A 25,339-nucleotide genomic window follows, 5' to 3' on the forward strand; every position below is an offset into this window, starting at 1 on the left:
GGAAGGGGAGGGGAGAGGGGACGAGACGGGGGGGGGAGGGAGGGAGGGACCGAGAAGTTTCTAGAGAGGCGGCCGGGCTGCCGCAAAGCGCCCGGCCGTGCCGCGCCGTGCCAGGGGCCGGGGTGAAAGTGCGCGTCGCCCCGGGGCGGGGGGGCGGAGAGGCCACTGCCGGCGGGGCGGGAGGGGGAAGGCGGGCGCCTGGCGGCATTGCGGGGCCGGGGGGGGGGGAGCTGAGGAGGAAGAGTTTATTCAGGAGAGGAGGGAGGGCGCGCGTTTACAGCGCTGGGCGCCCGGGGCAGGTGCGCCCACCTCTCGCAGGTGGAGCAGGGGGGCCCGGCCCGGCGGCGAGGAGGAGCCGCTGCGCCCTGCCCTGCCTTCACTTCCCCTCCCCTCCCCTCCCCTGCCCTGCCCTGCCTTCCCTTCCCTTCCCCTGCCCTGCCTTCCCTTCCCTTCCCCTGCCCTGCCTTCCCTTCCCTTCCCTTCCCCTGCCCTGCCCTGCCTTCCCTTCCCTTCCCCTGCCCTGCCCTGCCTTGCCTTGCCTTGCCTTCCCTTCCCCTGCCTTGCCTTGCCTTGCCTTCCCCTGCCTTGGAACAGTTTTACTCGTAAGCTGCGCTTAGTGTAAAACTAACCCTCCTGCCACCTCACTATTTGCAGTCCGTTGCAGATGCGTGGGCTTCTTTTCTTTTTGCCCGCCACGTTTGTGGATGATTAAAGGAAAGGTTGTAGAAACAGACTGGGAAGCAACGTGCTGGCAGCAAGGGTGAAGCCTGGGGAGCTTGGACATCCCTTGGGGTGCTGGGCTGGGGATCCTGCTAGAAAACCACGTGCTTGAAAACGGTTTGTTACCCTGGACCAGGAAAGGTGAAGACGTACCTAGGGCGCAGAGTGTAAGTTCTGTGGCTTGCCCATCCGTATCCATCCGGGTAAGTAACACCGTTTTGTGCCTTGGCCTGCTGCTGGAGTATTGGGGGATGCATCAATAAAAAGAGATGCTCCCTCTGAATGTTAAGAGCGTTAGTGCAAGTGTAGAGGAATTAGCAGACCGTGTTCTGGGCTTACTTGGCACCTGTACAAATCTCATGGGCTGTATGCTACTTTTGGCCAAATCGTTTGCAACTTCCAGTGATGTAGAATCAGACCAGGACCTTGTCCATCATTTCAGGCATGAATAACTAAAGCAAAAGTGTTAAAACACATTCAGCCTTCCACTGCAACCTGTTAACACCGGCTCCCTAGGCCACCTCACACAGCTTTGCGTGCTCCCTGTGTCAGGTGGCACCTTCCCCACCCTTCTTGAACTTTCCTTTCCCCTCTCCTCCGGCTTTCCACAGGCGCTGGGCGGGCAGGCTGCCACACAACAGCCCTGCCTTCCTGCCTGCAGCAGTCACTCCTCCGCACCGTTGTCTCCAAAAATGAGCTGGGGCTGCGCAAACCGTGGCTGTATTGTGCACACCCCTTGAGCAGCTGAGGAAAGGACAGATGCCTGCTTGTTGTATGCCTTCTGCTTTTGCATCTTCAGCCTGATGCTTGATCCTTCAGGAACAAAACCTGTCGCTGAAGGTGACAGGAAAGAGGCTCACAGGCTGGTGTTCAGTGTTCCAGAGTTGCTTTTCCAAACTGCATTGCCATCTCAGGGCACAGGCCCATGCAATGCAGGCCTCTAAGTTCAGAAGGGATCTGTGAAAAGGTTGCAGAAGGTTTGGCAGCAGTATGTGGGATTGCTCTCTGAGTATGCATGTTGCATCTGTCCTGACTCTGCGTGCAACCTGGAGTTGTTCTGTGCCAGTATAAAGCTGCATCTGTGCACAGTGCACAATGACTCCAGCAGCCTTAGGTTGGCTGTGCCGATGCCAAAGGAAAGTAGCAGCAAAAGAGCTTAAATAAAGAACCTGTAGTTGCTTTAGCAGGTGGGTGTAAACTGCAAAATCTACAGGTTTGCCCTGAAAAAGAGCATGCTTTTCAACCCCAAGTGAACATACACTTTAGTGCACTTTCAAACTGAGTAAGTAGGGGGAAGGTGGAGAGGGAAGGATACAGTTGTGGTTTCTGGGTGCATTTAGTCTAGAAGCTTCTAGCTGCTATCGATCTGCAGTTTAACAGGGATGAGTTATTTGGTGGCAGATGAAATCTGTAGGCGGTACAAAGCTGGTTCTGTGCATAGACCCTGGGCCTTGATACACTGAGGAACACGGAGGGAAGCATCTAAGTTGGTACTCATCCAGCAGGTCTAGCAGGTCTTGTTAGGGGAGGCACAGGTAAAACATGGGAGATACTTCTTCATCTGTCCCCTGACTAATGAGTCTGTATGGTACTGGATTTACATTCTCCAGTCAGCACTAACACACAAGTTCTCTGCGCTCCCAATTCATCAGGTCTGACCTCTCTTTTCACCTAGACTTTCTAATAATAAACCAACTATATGTTGGTTTAAAGTAAGTTTTTGCTGGTCATTTGCCTTATGTTTGACAATGAAGTTTCTGTTTGGGACTAGTACTTTTTCAGCTGTATGTTGTATACTTCATAATCCAGCATTTTAAAATTGCAGTATGTGGAAATGGTGCCAACTTAGCTGCAACTGCCAAACATGCTAGTACCGAGTTTAGGAAAGTGATAAATAGTCAAAAGGAGAGGAGATCTTTTGGTGGAGATCTTTTACAGGTGTTAGATATCTCATATATTTTCAGTCATTCCCTTCTTTTCAACATAGCAGTGCAAAACCTCTTACATAAGTAATTTAGACCCAGTACTGTGGGCTGTGTCCCTTAGTAACTTTTCAAAGACTGCTTAGATATTTTTAAGGGCCTCTCTTAGGGTGCAAGAGACAAAAGCTGAAAGTGGGCTGTATGTGAAGGGCTTTATGGAAAAGCGGACAGAGATAGTAGAAAAAAGGTAGTGAGTGTTTTAGGTGATGTTAATGCCATAATGCTTTTGCCAGGTTATGTATGGGTGGAAGGCAGGTCAGAATAGTCTACCCTGTCATTTAAGCCTTGTTTTAAGCCTCTTTTAAGGCATGTTTATAGTACCACAGCATTGGAAAGGAGCCTTAGTCTCATGTCAGGCCTGTTTTCAGAAGATACACGGTACAGACGATTTTGAAACTGAAGACAGTAACTAATCAAGGTGGGGGGAATACAAAAGAAAGATTTCAGAACTTGATGGGTATGCTTAGGAGAGGTGAAAATGAAAAAATTGGCAATAGCTTGCAGGCAGAGTGAAAGACAAGTGAGATGGTTGCCTAAAACAGCAGAGAATAGCCTGGGCAGTAAAATGTCCTGAAAAACAACTAATTGCAGCAAGAGTCTGGAACAGCCTCCCAGAACATGAAGCCTATCCAAAGCTAGACCGCAACGTGCTAGATTTATGAATAGGTTTATATAAAGGCTTGCTAGAGATAACAAGGTTTGGACATAAAACATGAAAGATGGTGTGGGGCAACACAGCTCAGCTGCAGCTTTATCGGCAGGTCCTGCACAGGCAAGGGCAGGACTCAAGGTGGCCTACCCCATCGAGAAGGAAGGACCTTTGGGTGGTGTCAAAGGGTCGACTTCCCAGGTACGTCATGGCTCGAGTCACTGTACTGTGTAGGTTGACCAGAGCCCTGCCATGACAGGCTGTGGCCTGGAGGTTCACTTGCCCAGTTGTGTGGATCAAGCTGGCACCGCAGCCTCACAGGAACCGGGGATAAGAAGTGAGGAATGCAGGTCTGTGCAAGCTCGAAGATGACAATATGAGGTAACAGCAAACAGAATAACCAAGAAGGGAATGACCCTGAATATTCCTTTGTGATTGGAACACAAACTGAACCCAAGTTTATCATGAGCACTGGGTTCATGCTTGGGTTCAAAGGGCCAAGTGTGGGGCGTAAGAAAGGAATGAAGACAGAAGCCGCACACTCTGCGTCAACTTGGACTCACTGCCGGCTGGCAGGCGGACCGACAGCCCAGCCATCGGCAGGGACACCCCTGATGCCAACTGCCAGGGAAGTCACGGTTCAACCCAGCGTGGCTCGAGTGTGGTGAGGACATACCTGTGGAAACGAATATCAGAGGCATAGCTCATAGGACATGGGCGAGAGCGATAATTTGTGCACCTATGTTGTTTGAAATAAGGCCTCAGAACATCGATTGATTGTAAATATCTATTTAGCTGCAGTAACGAAGAACTAAGTAAACTTGTTACTTTTTTTACTTGGTGTACATTTCTTCTGAGGAATTGCTTGGTTAGTCTCAGAATCTGAAAGAAACCCCAGATGCTACTCTGTTGGTGTGTCACACACTGAGTTGGAAAAGAATATGATTTAAGAGATCAGGCATAGCTTGTAATACTTCTACTTGTTACAAAATATAATGGTGCATGATAAGGAGGAAGCAATGTTCTGTTTATGTGAATTGCACATTTTTTTGTTGCAATAAGTGGTGCTACCCTTGAAGTCCACAGTAGGGCACAAACCTTCATCAGCCTAACCCTACGCCATTAGTGTGACGTATCTGTGATAGGCCATTAAGGATGCCAGCCACTGCCCACCACCTGAGTTACACCTTGCCCGTTCTTCATTCTTGGCTTCAGTGAGCTGTCCCAGTATCCCTGCTTTCCCTTGTTCCCCAGCATTATATAGCAAAACAAGTCGTGTGCTGTCCTTTTAGTTTAGAAGGGATACAGTTGTTGTTTTTCCTTATCCTTTACCACATCACTGCAGACTATAGTAAATTGGCATGGCCCACATGCAAAGAGCATTGGACCTTTTCTCTGTTCCTTTTCAAATGAAAACAGTGGTGATACACTCATCCCCTGCTTTAAAACCTAGCAACATTTAACGGGAAATAATCTGAGCTGTTATATAGCAGGCATGCAAATGTGACTCAACCCCTCCAGTGGGGGATTGGAAAAGTGCTGTGTATCTGCAGTTCCGGGAGATTTCTGAGCTGCTCTGCTCCTTGTTCACCAACAGATGTCAACACTTCTCTAAAGCTACAGGCCGTAGGACTGGCATTTAGGCAAGTTCTCACTTTTTAAAAATTATTTTCTAGTAAGGTTACGATCCTTCTCCTGTGCTTCTGCATATTACTTTCTGTTATCTGGTAATTTCATTTATGTGATATGTGCTGTCCTTTTTACATCACAGATGTAGAATTCTAAAAAGACTGAACAGCACTCTTTTGTGTAGACGTCTCTTCTGATTCAGCATATCCCTGTCTTTACTGATCGTAGCCCATCGGCCTGCTTTCAGTTTGTAGGAAGTTAGTAAAATTCATTTTGATTAAGATGTTAATTACCTTTCCAAATGCAAAATTATTATAAAATACCCAGACAGATGTCATCAGTTGCTTTCATTTTGTTCTTTCCATGCCTTATCTTTAAAAGCAATTAAGATTGCTGGGCAGATGTATGTGTAGACGCTCAGGTTTTCTATTGCTTTGCATCCTTTTAACCGGTGACTGTACCCTAAAGTGTGCATGTTAACACTACCACAAAGGATGGGCAACTCCTGGTTTTTTCCTTAAAACACAGCAGCATTTTACTAGGCTTGGAAATTGTAGTGTTTTGTAATCTACTGTTGTAAAGTGCCATATGAAAATAACACCAATAACAGTAATTACAGATGGCAATTGCCTGGTTGATTCTGCTGTACTTTTACTAAGAAATTTATTTTTTTTAATAGTTTTTATCAGTTTTCAATCTGTTTTCTAATAACTAAACACTGTAATTGTAAAAAAAAATAAAATACAGTAACTTCCTTTGGTAATTGCTTTCTTGATCTAATTTTAGAGTTGTCATTAATTTACAACCTAATATACTACTTCTTTGGCTCTATTTTCCCTTGATGTATTTAGCTTTTTTTTTTTTTTTTTACTTTTGTTATGTAACATTAGAGAGGCTTTTTTGGATGTATTTGTTTCTAACTTTGTCTTTTCCATGCAAGCTTTCTTGCTTGGCTGCCTCCCACCTCTCCATCCCACTTCTCTAGCTGCATCAGGGGAAGTTCAGCTTGGACATAAGGAAAAAGTTCTTCACTGAGAGGGTGGTCGGTCACTGAACAGGCTCCCCAGGGAAGTGGTCATGGCACCAAGCCTGTCAGAGTTCAAGGAGCATCTGGACAAAGCTCTTAGTCATATGGCTTAGTTTTAGGTAGTCCTGCGAGTAGTAGGAATTTGGACTTGATGATCCTTATGTGTCCCTTCCAACTTGAGATATTCTATGATTCTATGATCTCCAGTAGGTGCCTTCTTTTACCATAGTTTTGAGCAGTTCTTTATGAAAAGTTGTTGTCCAAGTTTAAGTGTTGTATTCTCTTTTGCACGCAATCCATTGTACCTGAATTTATTGCTTCATCTCACCACCCTTCTTGCACATTGCTTGATCTTTACATTTCATGGCTTACTGCTTTAGCCTACCCCATTGGTGGCTTCATGGTGCTTATGCATTCACAGGTGCTGAAAAGGGTGGTGAACCATGCAGAACACACCTGAGATATTCAGTCCTGAGAGTCGTCGTTTCCATCTTCAGGTTAACACAAATTTGAGCCCATTCTCAAGTGGTCCAGATTCAGAGTTACCCTGGATGCTGTACATATGTGAGCACACAGTGGCTAAGACTGAGTTCCTCATGCTCCTGCAGGGCAGAGCCTGAGCACATTACTCGCCTAACATCAGCCCAGCCTCTCGCTTGTATGCTTAAGCCAGCTCTAGAGCCCACTTACTCTTGCAGTGCAGACACTGCCTTTCTTTAGAAGAATATGCCATAGAACTTTGACATACACTTGCAGTTTTAATGTATGTTAAATTTGCGTTTGTGCTACACAGCACACGAGTCATAGAATCACATAATCATAGAATGGTTTGGGTTGGAAGGGCCTTTCAATGATCACCTAGTCCAACCCTCTCGCCCTGCTGGGACATCTTGCAGTAGGTCAGGTTACTCAAAGCCCCATCCAACCTGACTTTGAACAATTCCGCTGATGGGACATCCACAGCTTCTCTGGGTAACCCATTCTGGTGTCTCACTGCCCTCATCATAAAAAATTTCTTTCTTATATCCAATCTAAATCTACCCTCTTCCAGTTCAAAACCTTGTTGGTGATGAACAGATATAATGAATGTAAGTACTTTTGTCTCTTCAGCAAATGCTGAATGTCAGCATTCCTCTCCTTGCTCAATTTGTTGATAAACATGTTAAGAAGCGAGAGTGCACCGATTCTTTGCGGCATGCTTGGTGCTTGGTTGCTGTGCAGGCAGCTAGCCTGTAAATCTGAAAGAGAGGAAAAACTGGAAAACCCAAGAGTCACCCCTATTTAGGAAGAGCAGCAAAATCCCTAGGAATTGGGTCTCTCTCGCTCACTTGGGCTGCCTGTGTTCTTAAGAAGTGATCCACTCCAGTGGCTGTCCTGTGCCTTTTGTCCTGTTCCTCTCAGATATTGCACAATCCCATACTTTTTACTCGTGGAGATCCTCACAGGCTTTACAGGGACCTTAAAGACTCACCTCAAAGTGACTGAGCACTTGACACATAAAGTCTGTTCCCTTATTCTGGCAGCACGGGATGCTGCCAGGGAAAGGGCCCTTAGAGCCCCCCCCTAGGTCATCTGTCTCCCAGAGATATTCCTCCTGAGTGGACCAAGGGGTATTCCTTCCTTTGTAGTAGTACATCCCTTTTGCTGGGGTGCGATGGCTCCTGGACAGCAGATGATGGAATCTTAAGTCTGCATTTAATGAAGTCTCAGTATCTTCCCATCGCGTTTTTGGCCCTTTTCCAGAGACAGAAGAAAGGCTAGGAGAGAATTGGTCATCTGGCAGGATTTATAAATGTATGTTTCAATACCTACTCTCAATATCCTCGGCTCTGCAGGGAGTGGGAAATGTCTGGAGGTGAGAGGTGGAAGGGGCAGGAGGGAGGACAAGGAATCGAGAGTTTTTGACTCGTTCGGGACACTGTCATGGAGGATTTGCACTGCATGTTAAGATGGGAGGCAGCTAGGAGCCAAGATCTTCCCCTTCCCTCTGTGTATGCCCAGATCTAGTAGTTGTTTCCTCCTAATTGACATGACAGACATACAACTCAGTCTTCTGCAGCTTCCTGCAATTTTTGTTAGACATGGGTGTTTCTGTCCCTGCTGTGACTTCTCCCTTCTCTCTCTAGAAAGAGGAGTTCGCCTCTAGTTGTTTCTGCTCTGGGTCTTATGATTATACTTCCTTCTTTCTCTCCACACTGAAATGGTTAATACAATGGAAACTGAGAAATTGTGATTACATAGAAGTTGTACCACAGTGAGTGTGTCAGTATAGGTACAATAGTATCAAATCCACAGAAACCACCCGAAAAAAACTTTAGTATTTTCCCAAGCTGTGTTACTACGTTGTTGCACAATTCCTGGTAAAACAACCTAAACCACTTAGACCTTGTATTTGCCTTTAAATGTAGGGTTTATTCAAACCCAGGGAAACAAAGCTGGAATTCAGACTAAGCCAGCAAACAAGCACTAAATTACTGGGCAATGTAGTTTTTATTCTATGTTAATCAGCAGCTTTGACTCATAAATTGTATGTAGAACAGTGGGGTCCCATGAGAGTTTGGGTGAAAAACAGGAGCTTCCAGGCATGTCCAGAGGATAAGCAATGGGAGTGATACTGTCATTCTTGATCAGGTTGCTGTTTCTGAGCACCCTGGGGCTTGTGACAATCCAAATCAAGGATGCTGCTTCTCCAGGATTTCTCCATTGTCCTGTGCATGCCAAGGATTTGCTTTCAGGGTAGCCAAATACAAAATGCATGTGAAGACCAGAGAACACCGCTGCAGTGTTGGCACGGGATGCTGCCAGGGAAGGGCCAGGCCCGCCCCGGAGCAGCTCCTTCCCTTGCCGTAGGCATTGTGCTCCAAGTCAGCCTTGTGAATCCTGAATGACAGGAACTGGGTGGGACTGGGTCATAATTCTCTACCTCAAAACCTTACAACCTTACTGTTTGTGCAGTCACAGCCGCCCCAGCTCGGCAGACGATAATTTTGGTGAAGAGCTAAGCCAAACTTTCAAACTGAAGGAGCCTAAATACAGCACGTGTCACCCATTGACCTCAAAGGGCTTGGCAATCTAGGTCAGTACCACTCTCTTTACTTTGTAGATGGGAAAACAGGTGAAACAAAGCTACAGAAAAGGGAAATGGTTTCCTGGAGATCACACGGCAGTTTGGATCAGGGAACTAGGGCATGAATCTCCTGTGCCCAGACCTGCTCTCCTAGGTACTGTGTGACTTTGACAGTTATTCCAGGGGAGCTGGTTGTCTCCATCATTTTGGCTGACACTTCTCCCCCCCACAGCACCTCCTAATACTAAGCAAGGGCTTATAGTGCCTAAACAGAGGTAGAAGAGTACAACTTTGGAATACCATCTTGCAGCAACTGTGTGTAGCTCTGTACATACCCAATTAGGAACTAAAATGTGAACTGCATGTTTGAATTATGCTGTGTGCTGTGTTGATGACGTCTTTTCATTTTCTGGCTATTTCCATGTAAACCTCTCCCAGGCAAGTTCCTAGTAGACTTCCTGGGGCCTCTGGCACTCTCCCTCCCCAAATAAATTGTTAATGAGAAAGTGAATACTTCTATATCCGTGTTCTCCTGTATGATGCAAAACAGAATTTGTTGAAACAGTCACTTTCTTTTCCTCCATCATCTTGGTATACTTGCCACTTCTGTTTAAATGGTAAATAGTGTGATAACAAAGCCAAACAAGCAAACAACAAAAAAATCCCAAATCCCTGAAAAAGTTGTGTCCACAAAGCTGCTTCCCATAAATGATTCCCATTTGTTTGGAACTCCTACTAGACAACAAAGAAATGACTCCACAGGGTTGTTATAGCTGTTCTTTATAGCTGAGCCATACTGTAATGAATGTTGGTCTTCTCTCCACCAGACAGGAGTGACCTGAAGATGAAACCCTCTGCCACCTATGAGCTGTTAGTGGACGGTATTGGGCCATGGGACTTCACTGGCAGTTTTGTTCCTTGTGAGCTGCTACTTGTTGGAGAGGATGCCTACCCTATACTTGTGAGCTCTAAGAAGCAGGTTCTGATCGCCGTTTCACAGTATGGGAAGGGCCGGATGGTCGTTGTTTCCCATGAGGGAATCTTGAAGGAGTCCAAGTTTTCCCAGTTCCTCAGAAATGCTGTGGAGTGGCTCAAGCCCTCCCCCGAGGCCCTGGTTGGGGTCCATCCTCATTTGGAATCCCTCTCCCAGCTGCTGCTCCAGGCTGGCACCAAAGTACAGGCTGGGGCAGAGCTCAGCTGCTCCCTGGGGGTGTACTGTATGGACGCCTATGACAGCACACAGGCGAAAGACCTGGCTGGCTTTGTAAAGGGGGGTGGAGGGCTGCTCATTGGAGGCCAAGCCTGGTACTGGGCTAGTCAACATGGCAAGGAGAAGGTGCTGTTTGAATTCCCTGGGAACCAGGTGACCAGCGTGGCTGGCGTGTACTTCACAGGAAACGCAGTGGAGAAAGGCATCTTCAAGGTCTCCAAGAAAATTCCTAAGATCCCATTAATTGTCCCGTGAGTATCTCAGTTGCCCTCTATTTAAACCACTGATCAGGCTGTGCAGGTGAGGTGTTTATAGAAGAGTCGTGAGGTTAGAGATGAGGATGATGGTGAATGCTGGTTCTTTAATAGCCAGGATGGGAGGCAATTGTTGTCTTCCAATTCAAGGGGGACCTTCCTGCTGTTTGCAGTCAGAAAGAATGGTGTCTTTGATTGCTTCCAGGGCAGCTGGGCCAGGCCCGGGGAATTCATTCAAGGGGAAGGAAATGAGGGGAGCCATCTTTTAGAGCAGTCTGCCTGACCAAGTGTGCCTGAGTGCAACACACAGCAACGTGGGGGCGGGAGGAGGAACTCCTCTCCCTCTCCTCACACGTGTGTACATTCAGAGCAACCTTCCCACAGTTCAAAACCAGGCTGGAGATGGAGCACCAGGCCAGCCCTCTGGGCCAGGCTGTGGCTGGCAGCTGCTAAACCTGTTTGGCCTGTTACCTGCAGAAACTCATCTTCTGCAAGTGAAACCCTGGGGCTGGTGCAGAGCTGAGGAGGCGGGCTGGGTGCCAGCTCCCTTCTCAGCTTCTGACACAGGCTGTGGGCAGAGAATCTCCATGCTCCCAGTTTGTTTGGGATTCCAGCCTGGTCCTTTGGGTCCTGGAGCAGCAGGTGTAAAACTCAGGGCTGTTGTGGCTCATATCTCACAACCCACCAGGCAGCGGAGTCTTGGGCATTGCTCTGCTGTCTTCCTCTACCTCCCCTTGCCAGTGGGTGTGCCAGGCTGTGCCTCCGGCCACTCTCTGCTGAGTTACACAGGGCGAAATGGGTTCTCTGAGGAGCATGAGTGCTGCTGCGCTTCCTCTGTGTGGCAGCTTCATTTCACTGCAGTGAAAGCTGCAACAATTACAATAAAATTCCCTGCAAGTCTTTTCCTCACAGTCTTTTCCTTGTGGATATACAATACTAAATTTCTAGTATTTTCAAACAAATAATTGGATTTGATACTTTCTTATGCTTAAGATTTGTTTCTCAATAAAGGTAGTAAAAAGCTCTGCTGTTCAATTCAGTGAATTGCTTAGGACACAGCTAACAAATGAAGTTACTTAATTAAAATTTGCCGATTGATTACTGTTCCCACCTGCATTGCGCAGGCATGTTCCCACTGCCTCATGCACAGTGCATGGAAGAGCGGGGGGGAGAATTCAGCAGAGAAAAATTACATAGCAATTATCAAGAATTTAAATGGTAACTAACGGTGAATGACACCTTGTTTAGGGTGCTTTTGTGCTGGTTTTGATTGGATCCAGAGCCACAGAGAAATTTAGGTACCTAATTTCTGTGCAACAGATCAGCTCCATGCATCTGGTCCTTTCTGCTGGCTTTGTTTAACCCACAGAGAATTAGACTGCAGTCCAAGGCAGGTGCTGTGCCATATGCCTGGCATATACTCTGTGTGACAAAGGGTCTCAGTAAGGTAATAACCAAAGAAGAGCTGCAGATTTCATTCCTGTCCTATGGGCGTGCAGAAGGGCAGCATCATTTCTTCTTGAGTTGGCTGCAATGGCCACATAACAACAGATTCTTTCCAGGTGTTGGGGGAAAACTGTGTTTGGCAGAACCAGGAGAAAGTGTCAAAAAGGCAAATGAGAGTAATTCAACATGTCTTTCTCCACAGTGACATATAGAAGTTATATGGAAATAGCAGAGATAAGAGGGCCTTGCGCAGTATAATCTCTTTATATTGTGGTGACCAACTAGTGGTAATGTGAGGACTATGTGTTAGGGCCTTGATTTAACTTCAAGTCACTCATTATTTGTCTAGCTGTGTGTCTGCCTGTCCATCTAGCCCATCTGGCCTAGCTATCCTTCCTTCAGTTCTCAGCAGTGCCAGAGGCTGGGAGAGAAGACATGGAGAAATCTTTTGGGCTTTCCTAGTTGATAATGACTCAGGTGGGGTAAATGGAGAAAAGTTTCTGTTACAGGAGATGTGCCAATGCCCACATCGTTTGCAGTTTAAACCTGCAGTTTAAAAAATACGAAAGGTCTTCTGATTTTTGAGTTTCTGCAATGTATTTAGATTTTCAAGCTGCTCTTCAAAGTCAGAGGCCTAGAAACTTCCTTTTGACTTCTTTCTCTCCTTTTTTTAAATGAGTGCTGAAATTCTTACAGATTTGCTTGGCTGCAAAAACTGAGGCTTTAAAAGGAGAAAAATGAGGTGTTGGTGGATTTTTATTTTTTTCAAATGAAAGAACTGACAACGTGATGTAGTAGGATGAGGGAGGAAGGAGAGAGGCAGGGGTGGACAAGGTGGCCTTTTGTGCAAAGGATCTGGGACGGGGGCTGACCTGGACCTCTCTTGGTTCTGCAGGCACCAGGCCAACCTCAGCCTCGATGCTGAGTGTCTCCTGCGTGGTGTGTCGGAGCTGGATTTGGTGACGGGGGGCGCGCCCTCCATCTTGCTGGTGCACGGTGTCCTCTCCTTCCCGCTCTGCCTGGACAGCTCGCACCGCTGCCTCTTAGCTGCGGCACGCTACGGCCAAGGCCGTGTCGTGGTGGCCACCCACGAGAGCCAGCTGTTCTCCCCAAAGCTGGCCAAATTCCTGCTCAATGCTATCCGCTGGCTGGATGCTGGGAGAAAGGGGCTGGTGGGTGTGGACGCCAGCCTGAAGAAGCTGTGTAGCCTCCTCTCTCGGGAAGAGGTGAAGTCGCAGGTGTCGCAGCTGACGGGCGACATCAGCGTCTACTGCTGCTCTTCGTACAGCGACAGAGAGGCCGAGAGGGTTCACGCTTTCGTGGCGGAGGGAGGCGGCCTACTGATGGGAGGCCAGGCCTGGTACTGGGCTTCCCAGAACCGCGGCAAAGCTGCTGTGGCACAATATCCCGGCAACAAAATCCTGAACCGCTTTGGGCTGAGCATCCTGGGGCAGAGCGTCCGGGCAGCGAAGCTCCCGGCCGTGGGGTCAGGGGAGCACTACCACTTCCGCAAGGCGCTCGCTCTTTTCAACGGGCACGTAGACAAGCGTGAGGAGCTCAAGGGCCCCTTGAAGGACTGGCTGCGAAGGCTAGCGCAAGACTGCGCTGCCTTTCTGCACATCCCAGCCCACGACTGCCCCGCGTATGCCTCGCTCCACCGCATCCTGACCAAAGTGCTTCAGAGAAGTGGGATCCCGCAGGTCAGCGGGCACTGCCCTGTCAAGAGCAACTCCAAAGAGGCAGTCCTTCTCTGCATGGCCACCGAGCTGTCCCTCACCATGACGGACAGTGCAGCCCTAGTGCAGAAGTCTGCCGCTGGGGTCTGTGCCCTCCCCATCACTGTGGAAATCGATGGCACAAACCCAGGTGAGGAGTGTATCTCCCTTCCTCTTGAGGCATCCTGTCGCTCGGTCGGTGGGGTGCCTCTCCTCGGTGTGCATGTGTCTGCGTACGTCTGAACATGGGCTTTCCTGTAACTTCAGTCAGCTAGAAATGGGAGTTCCTGTGGGCCCCAGCTTGTGCTGGACCAGTCAGTAAGGTAAAATGTGATGTCACTGTCAGTCTGTTATTTAGGACATGTTTTATGACCATTACAACTTCAACTGTGTTTAATACCACCACAGTATGCACCTCTTATGAGGACTTTAGGGTAAGAGGATCCGAGTGGAGGAGGTGTTGAGGTTTTGGTTTCTCTTTTTTTCTTATCATTTTTAAAATATACTAGTAAACACATTTAAGCTTGGCATTTCCAGAAGTTCAAATTTGGGTGGAGTTGCTTGCTTGCTAATGGTATGATGATCTCGTTCATGCTGCTACCCTATTGCTTTAAAACTGCATTTCTGACAGCTTGGGTAAAACGTGAGACAGTTCTGTGTGTGTAGAGCAAGGGAAAAGAAAAGGATGGAAGATTCTTCTGCTGCAGCTTGAAATTTCCAGAATCTGTAACATCAGGCCAAAGAAGTGCTTGACTATTTAGGACTCTGTTCTCTTACCTTTTAGGTAAGACAGCCTGGAGGAGTACAGGACTCTACCTCCCTGAAGGGCACACAGCAGTTATAACATTCCCTTGCCTGGTGGTCAGTGCTGGTCTGAAGGTAAGCTGTCTCTAGTTTGGCTTCTGTTTACACCGAGGTATTTGTCAGATGAGCACTCAAAAATAGCACGGAGAAGGGTTTTCTCCTTACTGGTTTTGCTGCCTTTTCAGTCCTTTCCTACTGCTGCCACCCTGTGGCACTTTCAAAGCATTGTCATAATTTTTCGCCTTGTCTCCCACTCTCTTCTGTTGCATTCCTCGTATTTCTGTGTGCTAACGGGATAACTGAGTGTTGCTGCTGCCTGAAGGCAGCTGTATTTGTTTTGTTATCGTGCAAAGAGAACTGATCAAGGTGATTTTCAGGCCCAAGATAAGTACTTGGACCCTTCTATGCATCAAACTTGGTTCTGTTTCTCCAGATGTCTCATAAGGTACTTTCACAGCACTGTCACTATTGCTCATGTAGATGTACCCAGATCAGCTGTAAACTAGTTACCTGGGATCCTGTTGTCTGCAAAGTACAAAGCAAATGAATGCTTACCTGCTTGGATGTTTTTTGCAGTGAGCTCCCTGCAGCTGAAATGTAAAGTTAACTCAGGTGTTTCTGTCTGATCTTGCAGCCACATGCTGTCTGTTTTACTGTATGAGGACCAAGGAAGAGGCACAATAAAAGGAGCCAGAAGTGATCACATCTCTCCAGCTTATATGTTATAGGATGTGACTTTGATGCTGGTGAGGGTGAAGGAATGATCAGTGCAAGTACAGTGCAGTGAAAAAAGTCACTGCAGTACCCTGAACTGCTGATGAAGGATGTAGCTGAATGAGACTATAGATGTTAGACTGTCTGAGACAGGGATAGCACTGAACTTCACCAGCTCTTTTCACTGTATTTACTGCTTCTGGTCATCACAGGCTGAAAACTTGAACTAGGCTGGAGTCAGAAGGCTGCTTCTGTGTGCGTGCCCTGCAGGGACAGTGCTGCAGCAGACAGCTCAGGGTGTTGTGGTAGGTCTTCCAGGTCACACTTGGAGCCCTTTGACCAGCTGTTCCTACCCTTCTGTTCGCCAGGTGCAGATTGGGTGTCACACGGATGACCTCTCTCACGCCACAGAGCTGAAACGGGCCCCAGTGGTAATACGTACCTGTGATATCGCCTGTCAGAAACAGTCTGTTTCCTGCCTCTGGGGTGGCCTCATTTATGTCGTAGTACCAGCAAGGAGTGTCCTGGGGAAAGTGCCCATCACGGTGGAAGGGGCAGTCAGAGCTCCTTTCTTCAGGCTTGGTAGGTTTGTTTATCTTGGTGCCTTTCTCCTTACTGCGGCTCACAGATGCTGCTATCCCTGTGACTGAAAGGAAAGATGGTCCTGTGCTTAGGAACGTCTTAGAAATGCCTGGGTTTCGGAATACCCAGATTTAGTTTCCTTGTTTTGTTGTCCTCTGGGATTCTGGGTAAGTCACTTTTAGTCACTCTGTGCTTGCTACGTGCAGGAGGTAGGTGAAGGACCTGTCACAAAATGGGCAGGGTTTGTCCAAACCAACATTTCTTGGAGGTTGGAGTTGTCATTTCTGATGGAAATCATTGTGTTGGAGGGAGACAGAGTGACCTCTGCCACGACAAAGCTTGCCCTGCGCTCTGCTTGCTTTACTGTGTCCCCATATGGCCATCTCCAGTCCCTACAGTAAATATCTGCTGAATTTTCCATGTTTCTGTCAGTTTCTCTTCTCTTCCTGTATGCAATTGCTTTTTGCTCTTCTGTCAAACTAAACAAAACTAGGGTTGTTACACAAAACAGCACATCTCCGCTGGAGAAGAAGAAATGAGACCGTCAAGAGACACTGTAGAGACCTGATGCTTCTTGTTCTCAGATGGAAAACAGGGATCTGTTCTTGCTATGCTACAACTCTGGTATATGCCAGTCCTTTTCTGTCTGTTTCCCATCCATTAAAGAGCCTGAGGAGACTTCCCAAGCACAGGATGAGGCTTAACTAGTTAACAGCCACCGCCCCCAGTCATGCAACTACCACACATACTGTTTTCCAAGAGAATTTCATGACTGTGGTCTCTTTCTCCAGCTTGACCTCTGGGAGCATGCTCAAAAGTCAGAGCTGTGCCTAACCGATCTTCTGTGTTGTTGATGTAGGGGAGACCTGTGAAAGCCAGTGGAAGGCCTGTATCCGGCACTACCCTGCTCCCTGGGCAGAACTGGCTGTTGAGAATCTCATCCTGACAGTGCCGTCTGACAGCATCCGTCACATGGAGAACCCACGGCCGCTGCTGACCCTGTGGAATGAGATCATGGTGGCAATAAGCAAATTGGCAGCCATACCAACAAAATTCCCAAGGCCAGAGAGGATTGTAACAGATGTCCAGATCTCATATGGTAGGTACATTGCCATATGGCCTTGTCAAGCACTAAGAGATAAGTGGCCTCTAGCAGCATTGTCTATTTCTTCAAGGTTATTTTGCTAAAACCAGACTGGGAACATGTGTAAGGTGTTAAATGACTACAACCCTTGCATAATTGTGAGCTACTCCATCAGGACAGAAATGTGGTAAGGAAGGTCTTAAAAAACCATATTGACCCTTTCAGATGCCTCACTCACCTCAAAACTGGTGTTGTCTCACTCAGCTGGTCTTCTGCCTGGGTGTGTTGAGAGGCAGAGCTGCTGACTGCGGTGACTTTGACTCATGTAGTTACTCATTCTCCCTCCTGAATGCACTGCAGAGCCAGTACAGCTGGGAGAGAGCGACCTGATTTCTATTTTTTCCCTGCCTCAGCCACAGGACTGTTCTCACGCATTCAGTGACAATTGTTAAACCTGTGTGTACCCACCTGCTGGAGATGGGGTCCATAAAGGTTATTGTGAGCAAAGCTTAGCCTGAAAAGTTGTGTGTCTGAGATGATAGCAATGGAGAAGTAGAACTGGTATCACTGTCGAAGCTCACGAGTGTGTAGTTTTGCAGCTGATGCTCCCCCACCTCCGCTTTTCCAGTTGTGAACTGAGTGCATTTGATCTAGAGTCAAACTATATGGTAAATGTGGAACTTTGCAATACAAGTTTTGTTCAGCTGTTTTTCAAAATAGACTGGTTAAATTCTTTATCCCACAATGAGACAAGGGCTTGGCATAAACCCTGATGTCCTAACCCTTTGCTAAGCCACATGGAAAGAATTTGTTGCACATCTTGGGAGTGTTAAGTTCTGCTATCCTGAGCAAATGCCAGTTAAAAAGATCATAATCTGCAGACATAAAATTCCCTTCTGTTTTGGGTGGACTAAATGGTTTCACTCACGTTTCTGGACGTGAACTTTTTGGGTGCCAGTGGCTGCTAAATGCATGTATCCCTCTTATTAAAAAAGAGGGAGCTCAAGATCTTAAATAGTTCCTGCAGGAAGGGAGTTGCCATTCATGTTCCCCAACTTGGGTAGTCTACAAGCTTAGTGTTCAGTCAAAGCCAGCTGTGTAGGCTCCCTTTGTAGCGAGTGTAAAGGGCTGCTTATCCCCTGCTACAATAGCTGTTTGAGTTCAGGGACGTGACTCTTGTATGAAGTTTTGGGAATCTTCAAGAAGAAGGACAAATTAGGGATGAAGACACCAAGTAGGCATAAGTAAAATCCCTTGCAGTGCAATATTCTCGCCTAGCGTGATGCTGGGAAGTTGTTTATAGAATAGGTATCCTGTGAGTTTAAGAACAGGCTTAAGCACGGCAAGCTTTGCAGCCCTTAAGCATGACAATCTATGACTTCCATGTGTCTTATCCACACTGCTGACCACTGGAGTGCAGACCTGCAGTATCCACACTCTACCTATGAAGACTCAAGCTCTGCCAGGGTGCTGAATCACATTGTTGCATGGTTGGGTTAGCATCAACTGTGCTCAGTTTGTGAGAGTTCAGGTGTATTCTGGGCAATAGTCAGGCTTTTTCCCTCATCCTAAAATCTCAACTTCAGTCCAACCGTGAGTGCATGCTATGTATAAAAAGGGAAAGCAGTCGAAGGTGTGCTCGACTGATAGTTCAGTACTACCTTTACGCTGCTTATTTGACTATTTGTTAGGGTGAAACTTACAGTATTTCCTTATCTCACAAAGGGAAAAATTTGTCATTCGTGGTAATACAATGTGGTTTCTGAGATGGAGGAAAGGCACTAAAGAAATGAAAAAAAATACAGTCATTTATGTCTAAAAGGCACTGGGTTGAATACTTACGATGTGCGTTGGTACCTGTCTTTCCTGCAGGCTGGATGCATGCTGGCTATCCCATCATGGGCCACCTAGATTCAGTGAAGGAGATGTTAGACATAAAGCACATGCAAACTACTGGTCTTTGGGGTCCTGTCCATGAGCTGGGACACAATCAACAGCAGCAAGCATGGGAGTTTCCCCCTCATACCACAGAGGCCACCTGCAACCTCTGGTCTGTCTATGTTCATGAGAATGTGCTGGGGATCCCCAGGCATCAGGCCCATCAGGCACTTAGGTCACAGTGTCGGGCGGAAAGGATAAGAGAGTATCTGAAGAAAGGCGCTCAACTAAAGGACTGGGTGGTGTGGACTGCTCTGGAGACATACCTGCAGGTAACTGAGAAAAGCGGGTGTATTAGTGCAGTCAGTGAAGCCTGTGTCAGAAGGATGTCTGCAGCTTGGTGACTCTAGCTGTCATGCCTTGTAAGTGTTTGCTTATGATTTGGGTTCATCTTCGGTCCAGAAAGCACCTGAGGGGTGTACAGACAGAGCGTCTAATGCTGATGTCTCCTGAAAACCTTCCTTTGCCAAACTTGGGTTTAGCCACTCGGGGCGAGAGCTTAGTGCAATATACTAATCTTTCTCCCTAGAAGAGAAACAGGAACTGCTTCTTGTTATACAGAATGGGAAAAGGATGATCAAACTTGGGCACAGCTCTTTAATCTGCTGCAGATTTCCTGTGGGACATTGGGCTAGATGGCAAACAAAGCCTTGGCATTGTAAAGTGTCATTGTAAAGGAAACAGACAGTTTTCACTGTAGACATGTTGTGACAAGGAGTTGGGAAGTGTCTGGGATGGATACTTGAACTCAGGGTCCAGGAGATGCTCCTGCATTCTACAGTTCAGACATAACCTAACATGGTGTGGAGCCTCCTCTGGTATAAGCTGGCTTACTGCTTTTGACCTGGCACAAGAGCAGACCTCTTCATCTTCCACTCGGCCTCCTCATGGATCTCCAGCCTTCTCACAAAAAGATACTGCCTAGTCTGTAGCTAGTTTCAGCTCCAGAGTTTCCATATCAATAGGGGATTATCGAAGGTAGATAACATGCCTGTTTGTTCTGTCTAATGTAGAAGTGCTGTCTCCTGCTTAGCTGTTCCAGCATGATGGAGGATTTGTGGGATGCAATTTAGTGTCAATCTGTTTAGTGTCAGAAAGTGAGATGCAGGTCATGGCTTGGTAAAGAGCTGTGGACATTGAGTAGACATTCTGCATCCTGTCATGCTGTTGTTCCCAGTCAGCTCTTCATATTAACCTCATCTTGAGCAACTGTGTAGGTTTTCCATCCCTCTTTAAACTCATTACTCATGCAACAGCAGTTTTTCTATCTGAATCCCTTTTGTTCTTATTCCTAGCCAAAGCATGCCCTGCTCACAATCTCTCCTTCCTGTTTTCTGATTACTCCTTGTTCTCTTGCCCTCTTTCTGTCTAGGTTTTCTGTCAGTGTCCTCTTTGATGCTTTTTCACTGCACAAGAAGCTTTCCTCTGCCCAAAGCAGCAGCTTGTATAGTAGTTTGCTGATATTTCTGGCTGCTCCCAATGCATCTTTCATCTCTGTTTTAGAAGGCCAGTGTAATGGGAAGTTGTATTTTTCTGTACTCTAGTGCTGTAAGTTATGCTTTGAAGCCTGAAAGTTGGATGCCTTCATCTAACTTGACATTCATTCTAAAAGACACTGCAGAAACCTATGGAATTTTCTATTGCTTGTAACACAGGAATAATGCCAGTGAAATGAGAACTTCATTGTTTTTACACTATATTCTTCTCCATCAGTTGCAGGAAGGGTTTGGTTGGGACCCCTTCATCCACCTCTTCTCTGACTACCAGAAAATGTCCACCACCCCAAAAGACAACCCTTCTAAGATGAACTTGTGGGCACAGAAGTTTTCTCAGCAGGTGAACAAGAACTTGGCTCCATTTTTTACAGCCTGGGGATGGCCTATCAAGAAAGAACTGTCTCTGGAACTGTCCTCTTTACCCAGCTGGAAAGAGGACCCAATGAGATCCTATAGACCATGAGGGAAAAATACCTAAACCTTGATTTTCATACTAGCTATGGCCTATCTTTTTCTCTTTGTGAGCTGCATGATAGCTCACTGGGTGCTTAGCTTTACACCAAATTCTTTAGCTTCTTGCTGTCGATGGAGGTCAACCCCAATAGAAATTCAACAGAAACTTGTGTGCAGACCAGCAACCACCTAAGTGATCTTCTGAAGGGTTAAAAAACAAATGAGCTTTGTTCTGTGTTCTTTGCCTCAGGAGAAATGTAATTCTGAGTCAATTTAGTTGCCACAGAACCTTTCTCTGATGAAATGGAAGCTTTCAGGGTGGAGCAGTCACTGGAGTGCTCTCAAGGACAATACCAATAGAATATGGATCTTTAGAGCAAATAGTAGCCTCCACAATGTTGTATTCTTCAGTTATATTCTCAGTAACAGGAGATTTTCACTATGGTTTTGGTTACCCTGAAATCCCTAATTTTTAATCGCTCTGAGTATGCAGAACTTCCACACCTACTATCATGAAAGTGACCTTACAATGCTTATATACAGCTTACATAATACATAGCTGATACTGAAATGCTGTAGATTTCTTCCTATGTTTGTATTACTGTGTGACCCAGCTTTATGCGAGTAAGTCAGTTATAAGTTGTAGCTGTCACTCTTACCATAGTGTGACAGCAAGGTACATGCTGTGCAAGATGGGAGAGTGGAAACAAAGAGGTGACTTGATTGTAGTCAGTAATGGTTTAACTCATCAAAGTCATCAAAGGTTAAAAAATAGGTGCTGACATGGTAGCATGAGGGAGCAGAGAGGAGGAGGACAACAAACAGTTCATCAAGAGAGAGGACCAGCCTTTTCCAAGGAGCAACAGAAGTTAATGTTTCTCCCACCTCATTCATAATTGCTTGGCTATTATGGGGGCTGGCAGGCATCTTAATGCTTAGCCTAATAGCATACCAGTCCTAACCCATTCCTTGTGTATCAGCGATAAATAAAACAATCATTGTGGATTTGCAGGTTGTGTATGTGGTCCTACTTTCATGTCTCTATGCCCAGTTAAAAAAGCGTAAATAGAAATGACCCAAAGATTTATTACAGCAGCTTTACATTTTTGTTCTGGCTCAGATGTGGTTCTGATTTCCCTGTGATTCATTGACCTAATACTTTGCTTTGTCTTTCAAACTTTCCTTCCATTCTTGTTCACTACTAGTATGAGTTGTTCTCCCAATAAAATAAATGCAGAGGCTAATCATAACTTAGACAGTGTTTCAGTACTGGTTTGGTCCTGATTTGGAGATTCAGAAGAAAATTTACATCGTATAAATATTTAGATCTGACCCTACCTACAAAGCGGATTTCACCCTTAATGAGTTTATGAATAAAAGTTGAGTTCATGTCCATTAAAAAAAATGCTCAAAATATTATCAGATCTGTTACCTACATATGGCAGGATCTATTCTTTTTTGCATGAATGGCACAACAAAATGGATCTTGAAATGTTTTAGATTAAAAAAAAGAGAAAGGAAAAGGTGATGGGTTGGATTCTGAGCTAGGATGGATTTGTCCAACCATAGGGATTCCAATGGAGAAGCTACAATTTACACCAGCTCTAAATGCAACCTGAAATATTTAGGCATACACAGTAAAAAAATTCAAAATTGGACTAACTCAAAATTAATGTCACCCTCAGAATGATGTCTGTTCTCCTCCATAAAATAAATTAAAAAAAACAAAACAATGTAGCATAAATCAGAGAAAAGATTGGCACATTGCAGGACTGAATTCTGCAATTGCTTATCCACTAGTTATGGTGCATGCTGGAGTAGCCCATCAAAGCAGAAAGGCCACACTGAGATTGTAGCAGTAAGACAAGAAAATGTTAGCACAGAGGCAGACTGCAGAATAACACATGAAACATTTAATAATTTCTGTGAAAATATAGTTCAAGCAGTAGTCACACAGCAGTTCAGCATGCAGCCTGAGAAAATCCTAGGATATGCCTGAGACCGACCTGAGCAGGAGCTGAAGTGGAAAAAAGTAAAATAGATTAGGAGGCCACATTGACCTTAGGAAAAATAAAACTAGAAACAGAGGATTTTTGTGCTGTGATAAAATAAGAATGAATGGGTTCACTGGTGAGGTTTTCAAATTACTTATAGACTTACTGGCTTCATTTTTACAGTCAGCTTGCTTTTAGTGGAAAGTTGCCTGCTATTGCTATATACTCCCTTCTGCTAGTAGGGAGCTGGAAGCCCAACAAAGATCTGACAAAGACTTTCCTTTTATTACCAGGCTAAGGATGATTTCACTAATAGGTGAAGAGTCAGATTTGCGAAGGTTGCCAAGACACTTGGAGAAACACAGAGAGGCACAATACCTCTTCAAGAGCAAAAGTGAAATAAAATCCCGATGACTGTCAATTTTTTTGAGTACTTTTGTATAAGCTTTCTGACTAGCAGCAAATTATTTTCAAAGATGGCTTTTCCTTTTGTTGGTAGTAAAGAACTCGGTGGTATTGAAGGAGCTGCTGATTTAATAACAGGTTCTGCTCATTTTGATTTCTCAAAATTCGGTTAGACAGCTAGAGAAATTTGTGCTACTTGTATTGATTATTTTAGCCTTTGATTCTCCGGCAGCAACTTCAGGAAGTAATCCACAAATCAAGCACAGCTAAAATGGGATTCATCTGCCCTGATTTGGCCTCCAAAAGTTAGCCATCTCAACCTGAGCTGCTCACCCAAGGCTCCCTTTAGTGCCAATGCAGAGAAACAGGCACCTGCAGAGGGTAGTTCATCCTGTAAGACCGCTCAGAGGATTTGCCCTTTGGAGGTCTCTGTTTCTCTTTAAGGTAGGTTAGATGAATCATCACCTTAACATGAAAGAAAGTTAACTCTGCAGTATGCCAGTGACGCACATGATTTTTTTGACCACTTTCTTCAGGTGTTCAGTGCTATGTACACCTGTTTGGGGGACTCGAAGACTCTTCCCACTCAATCTTGCATAGTGTAACCATGCCAATAATAGGAAAGCTGAATGTACATGAGAATGGGGAATAATGGCTGGAGAGGATGAATGAAAGTGGCGCTTGTAAACAAGCAATATGAGTTGGTTACTGCCAGAGCTGAGCAGAAGCTGGATTTCCATTGCAGAGCAGTGGGGTGCTAGGGGTCCAGGGAGTTCTGTGGGAATAGAAGGAAGGGGATAAAAAAACTTGCTGAGTGATTTAATACTTGATAGGCTACGCCTACACAAGAAAAAAATGCAGCCCATTGCAGGTGCAGAGATTTTGGACAGTCAGATGGAACTGTGGAGAGTGCAAGCTATGTGAGTGAACTGAAGTTTGAATGGGCCACAGTATTCCCTAAATAAAACTCTTCAGGAATTCAGGAATGGCTCTTTTCTTTGAGGAAATATAGTTCCTTTTGCACAATATTTTATGAAACAAATAATTCTGCTTGGTGTGAAAGCTGCACCACACAGTGGTTCACCTGTAGAGAAGTTCTCACCTTTGGTGCCACCTGCCCTGTGATACAAACACAGGATAGTGAAGGGAGGAGCCAGTGAGAGACTTACAGGGTTGCCTTTAAAAAAACCTCATCAACAACTTTTAATAAAGTCCTTAGGCTAAAGTCCTTCTATTTGCAAGTTACAGCTCTACTTTGAGTGAGCAGCCTTCAGTTAAGCCCAAAGAGAGCCAATTGAAGGTGTAAGCATTATTTTTAACACCATTTGTTTGGTTCATTCACATGTTTGAACTGAACAGCAGCACTAATACAGTGCCTGATTCTAAATCCTCTGAAATCAATGGAGGTCTGCTATACAGAGAACATTAAGTAGTCTTTGGGTCAGAACTGAAGCTGAACAATTCAGTCAGCCACTATCAAAATGCAATTCCCCTTTTTTGTCTTGCCCTTTGCTGTTCTCTGTACTACAGTTACGTGGAACTTTGCTTTGTTCATTCGCTCTGCTCACTGTCCACCATGATTTGCTTCTGACCTTTTGAACATACTCTATATTTCCTCCTGAATTGTTTTGTTAAACACAGTCTCTTTTTATCAATCAAATGGTCAAAGTCACTGCTGTCTGGGGCTGTGTGCCTTCTCTATTTTATTTTTTAAAAATTTATTTAGGATTAAAAGGGGACTGCTACATGGGAACTAGAGAATACAAAACATTATAATGCAAGTAAAATATATTGCAAGCATTAGAGGTTTATTTTTGCAGTAAGTTACTTGCATTGCATGTATTACCTTAGATCCCCATTTTTTTATCAAAACCACTTGACTTAATGTAGGAATTATGAGACTTTATACATATGCATGATCATAGTTTTGAATTGTGTCATCTAAGATGCTTTTTCCTCCCAAGATAAAACTCATTCAGTGTATAGCAGAGATGGGCAATCAGGCAGCATTAAAGTAGAATGGCACCCTTAAACCTGGTGATCTTACTTTTTGCAACTGAAATAATAACATTGTTTTAGTATTCTTACATGTTTTTGTATGTATCTAGACGTATAAAGACAACAAAGTAGGAATATAAATAGAAATTAATTTGTTACATATATATGTATA

At 45.5% G+C, this 25,339-nt stretch overlaps 1 protein-coding gene across 5 annotated transcripts; it reads left to right on the forward strand.

Moving 5' to 3' along the window:
* The first annotated feature begins 74 nt into the window (after positions 1-74).
* TCAF2 (TRPM8 channel associated factor 2) lies at positions 75-22,195 on the forward strand. Of its 5 annotated transcripts, XM_075051561.1 has the most exons (10): positions 75-128; positions 655-923; positions 8,963-9,083; positions 9,902-10,535; positions 12,880-13,850; positions 14,484-14,578; positions 15,586-15,799; positions 16,659-16,898; positions 18,756-19,093; positions 20,535-22,195. In XM_075051561.1, exons 4-10 carry the CDS (start codon positions 9,919-9,921, stop codon positions 20,778-20,780), a joined length of 2,721 nt encoding a protein of 906 aa, XP_074907662.1. In that variant the 5' UTR covers positions 75-128; positions 655-923; positions 8,963-9,083; positions 9,902-9,918; the 3' UTR covers positions 20,781-22,195. The 5 variants fall into 5 exon arrangements, with proteins under 5 accessions (XP_074907662.1, XP_074907661.1, XP_074907665.1 ...); XM_075051560.1 differs by lacking the exon at positions 75-128 and having other exon boundaries at positions 225-923; XM_075051564.1 differs by lacking the exon at positions 75-128 and having other exon boundaries at positions 225-923; positions 9,902-10,035; positions 20,535-22,191.
* The last annotated feature ends 3,144 nt before the right edge of the window (positions 22,196-25,339 follow it).

Source organism: Buteo buteo, chromosome 19, assembly GCF_964188355.1.
Source record: "Buteo buteo chromosome 19, bButBut1.hap1.1, whole genome shotgun sequence".
NCBI lineage: Eukaryota > Metazoa > Chordata > Aves > Accipitriformes > Accipitridae > Buteo > Buteo buteo.

Coding starts and splice junctions, on each gene's coding strand:
- TCAF2 (XM_075051559.1), top strand. CDS start 9,880: ATGTTGGTCTTCTCTCCACCAGACAGGAGTGACCTGAAGATGAAACCC. Junction 15,800..16,658: donor AGCTCCTTTCTTCAGGCTTG/GTAGGTTTGTTT, acceptor TTGTTGATGTAG/GGGAGACCTGTGAAAGCCAG. Junction 16,899..18,755: donor AGATGTCCAGATCTCATATG/GTAGGTACATTG, acceptor TCTTTCCTGCAG/GCTGGATGCATGCTGGCTAT.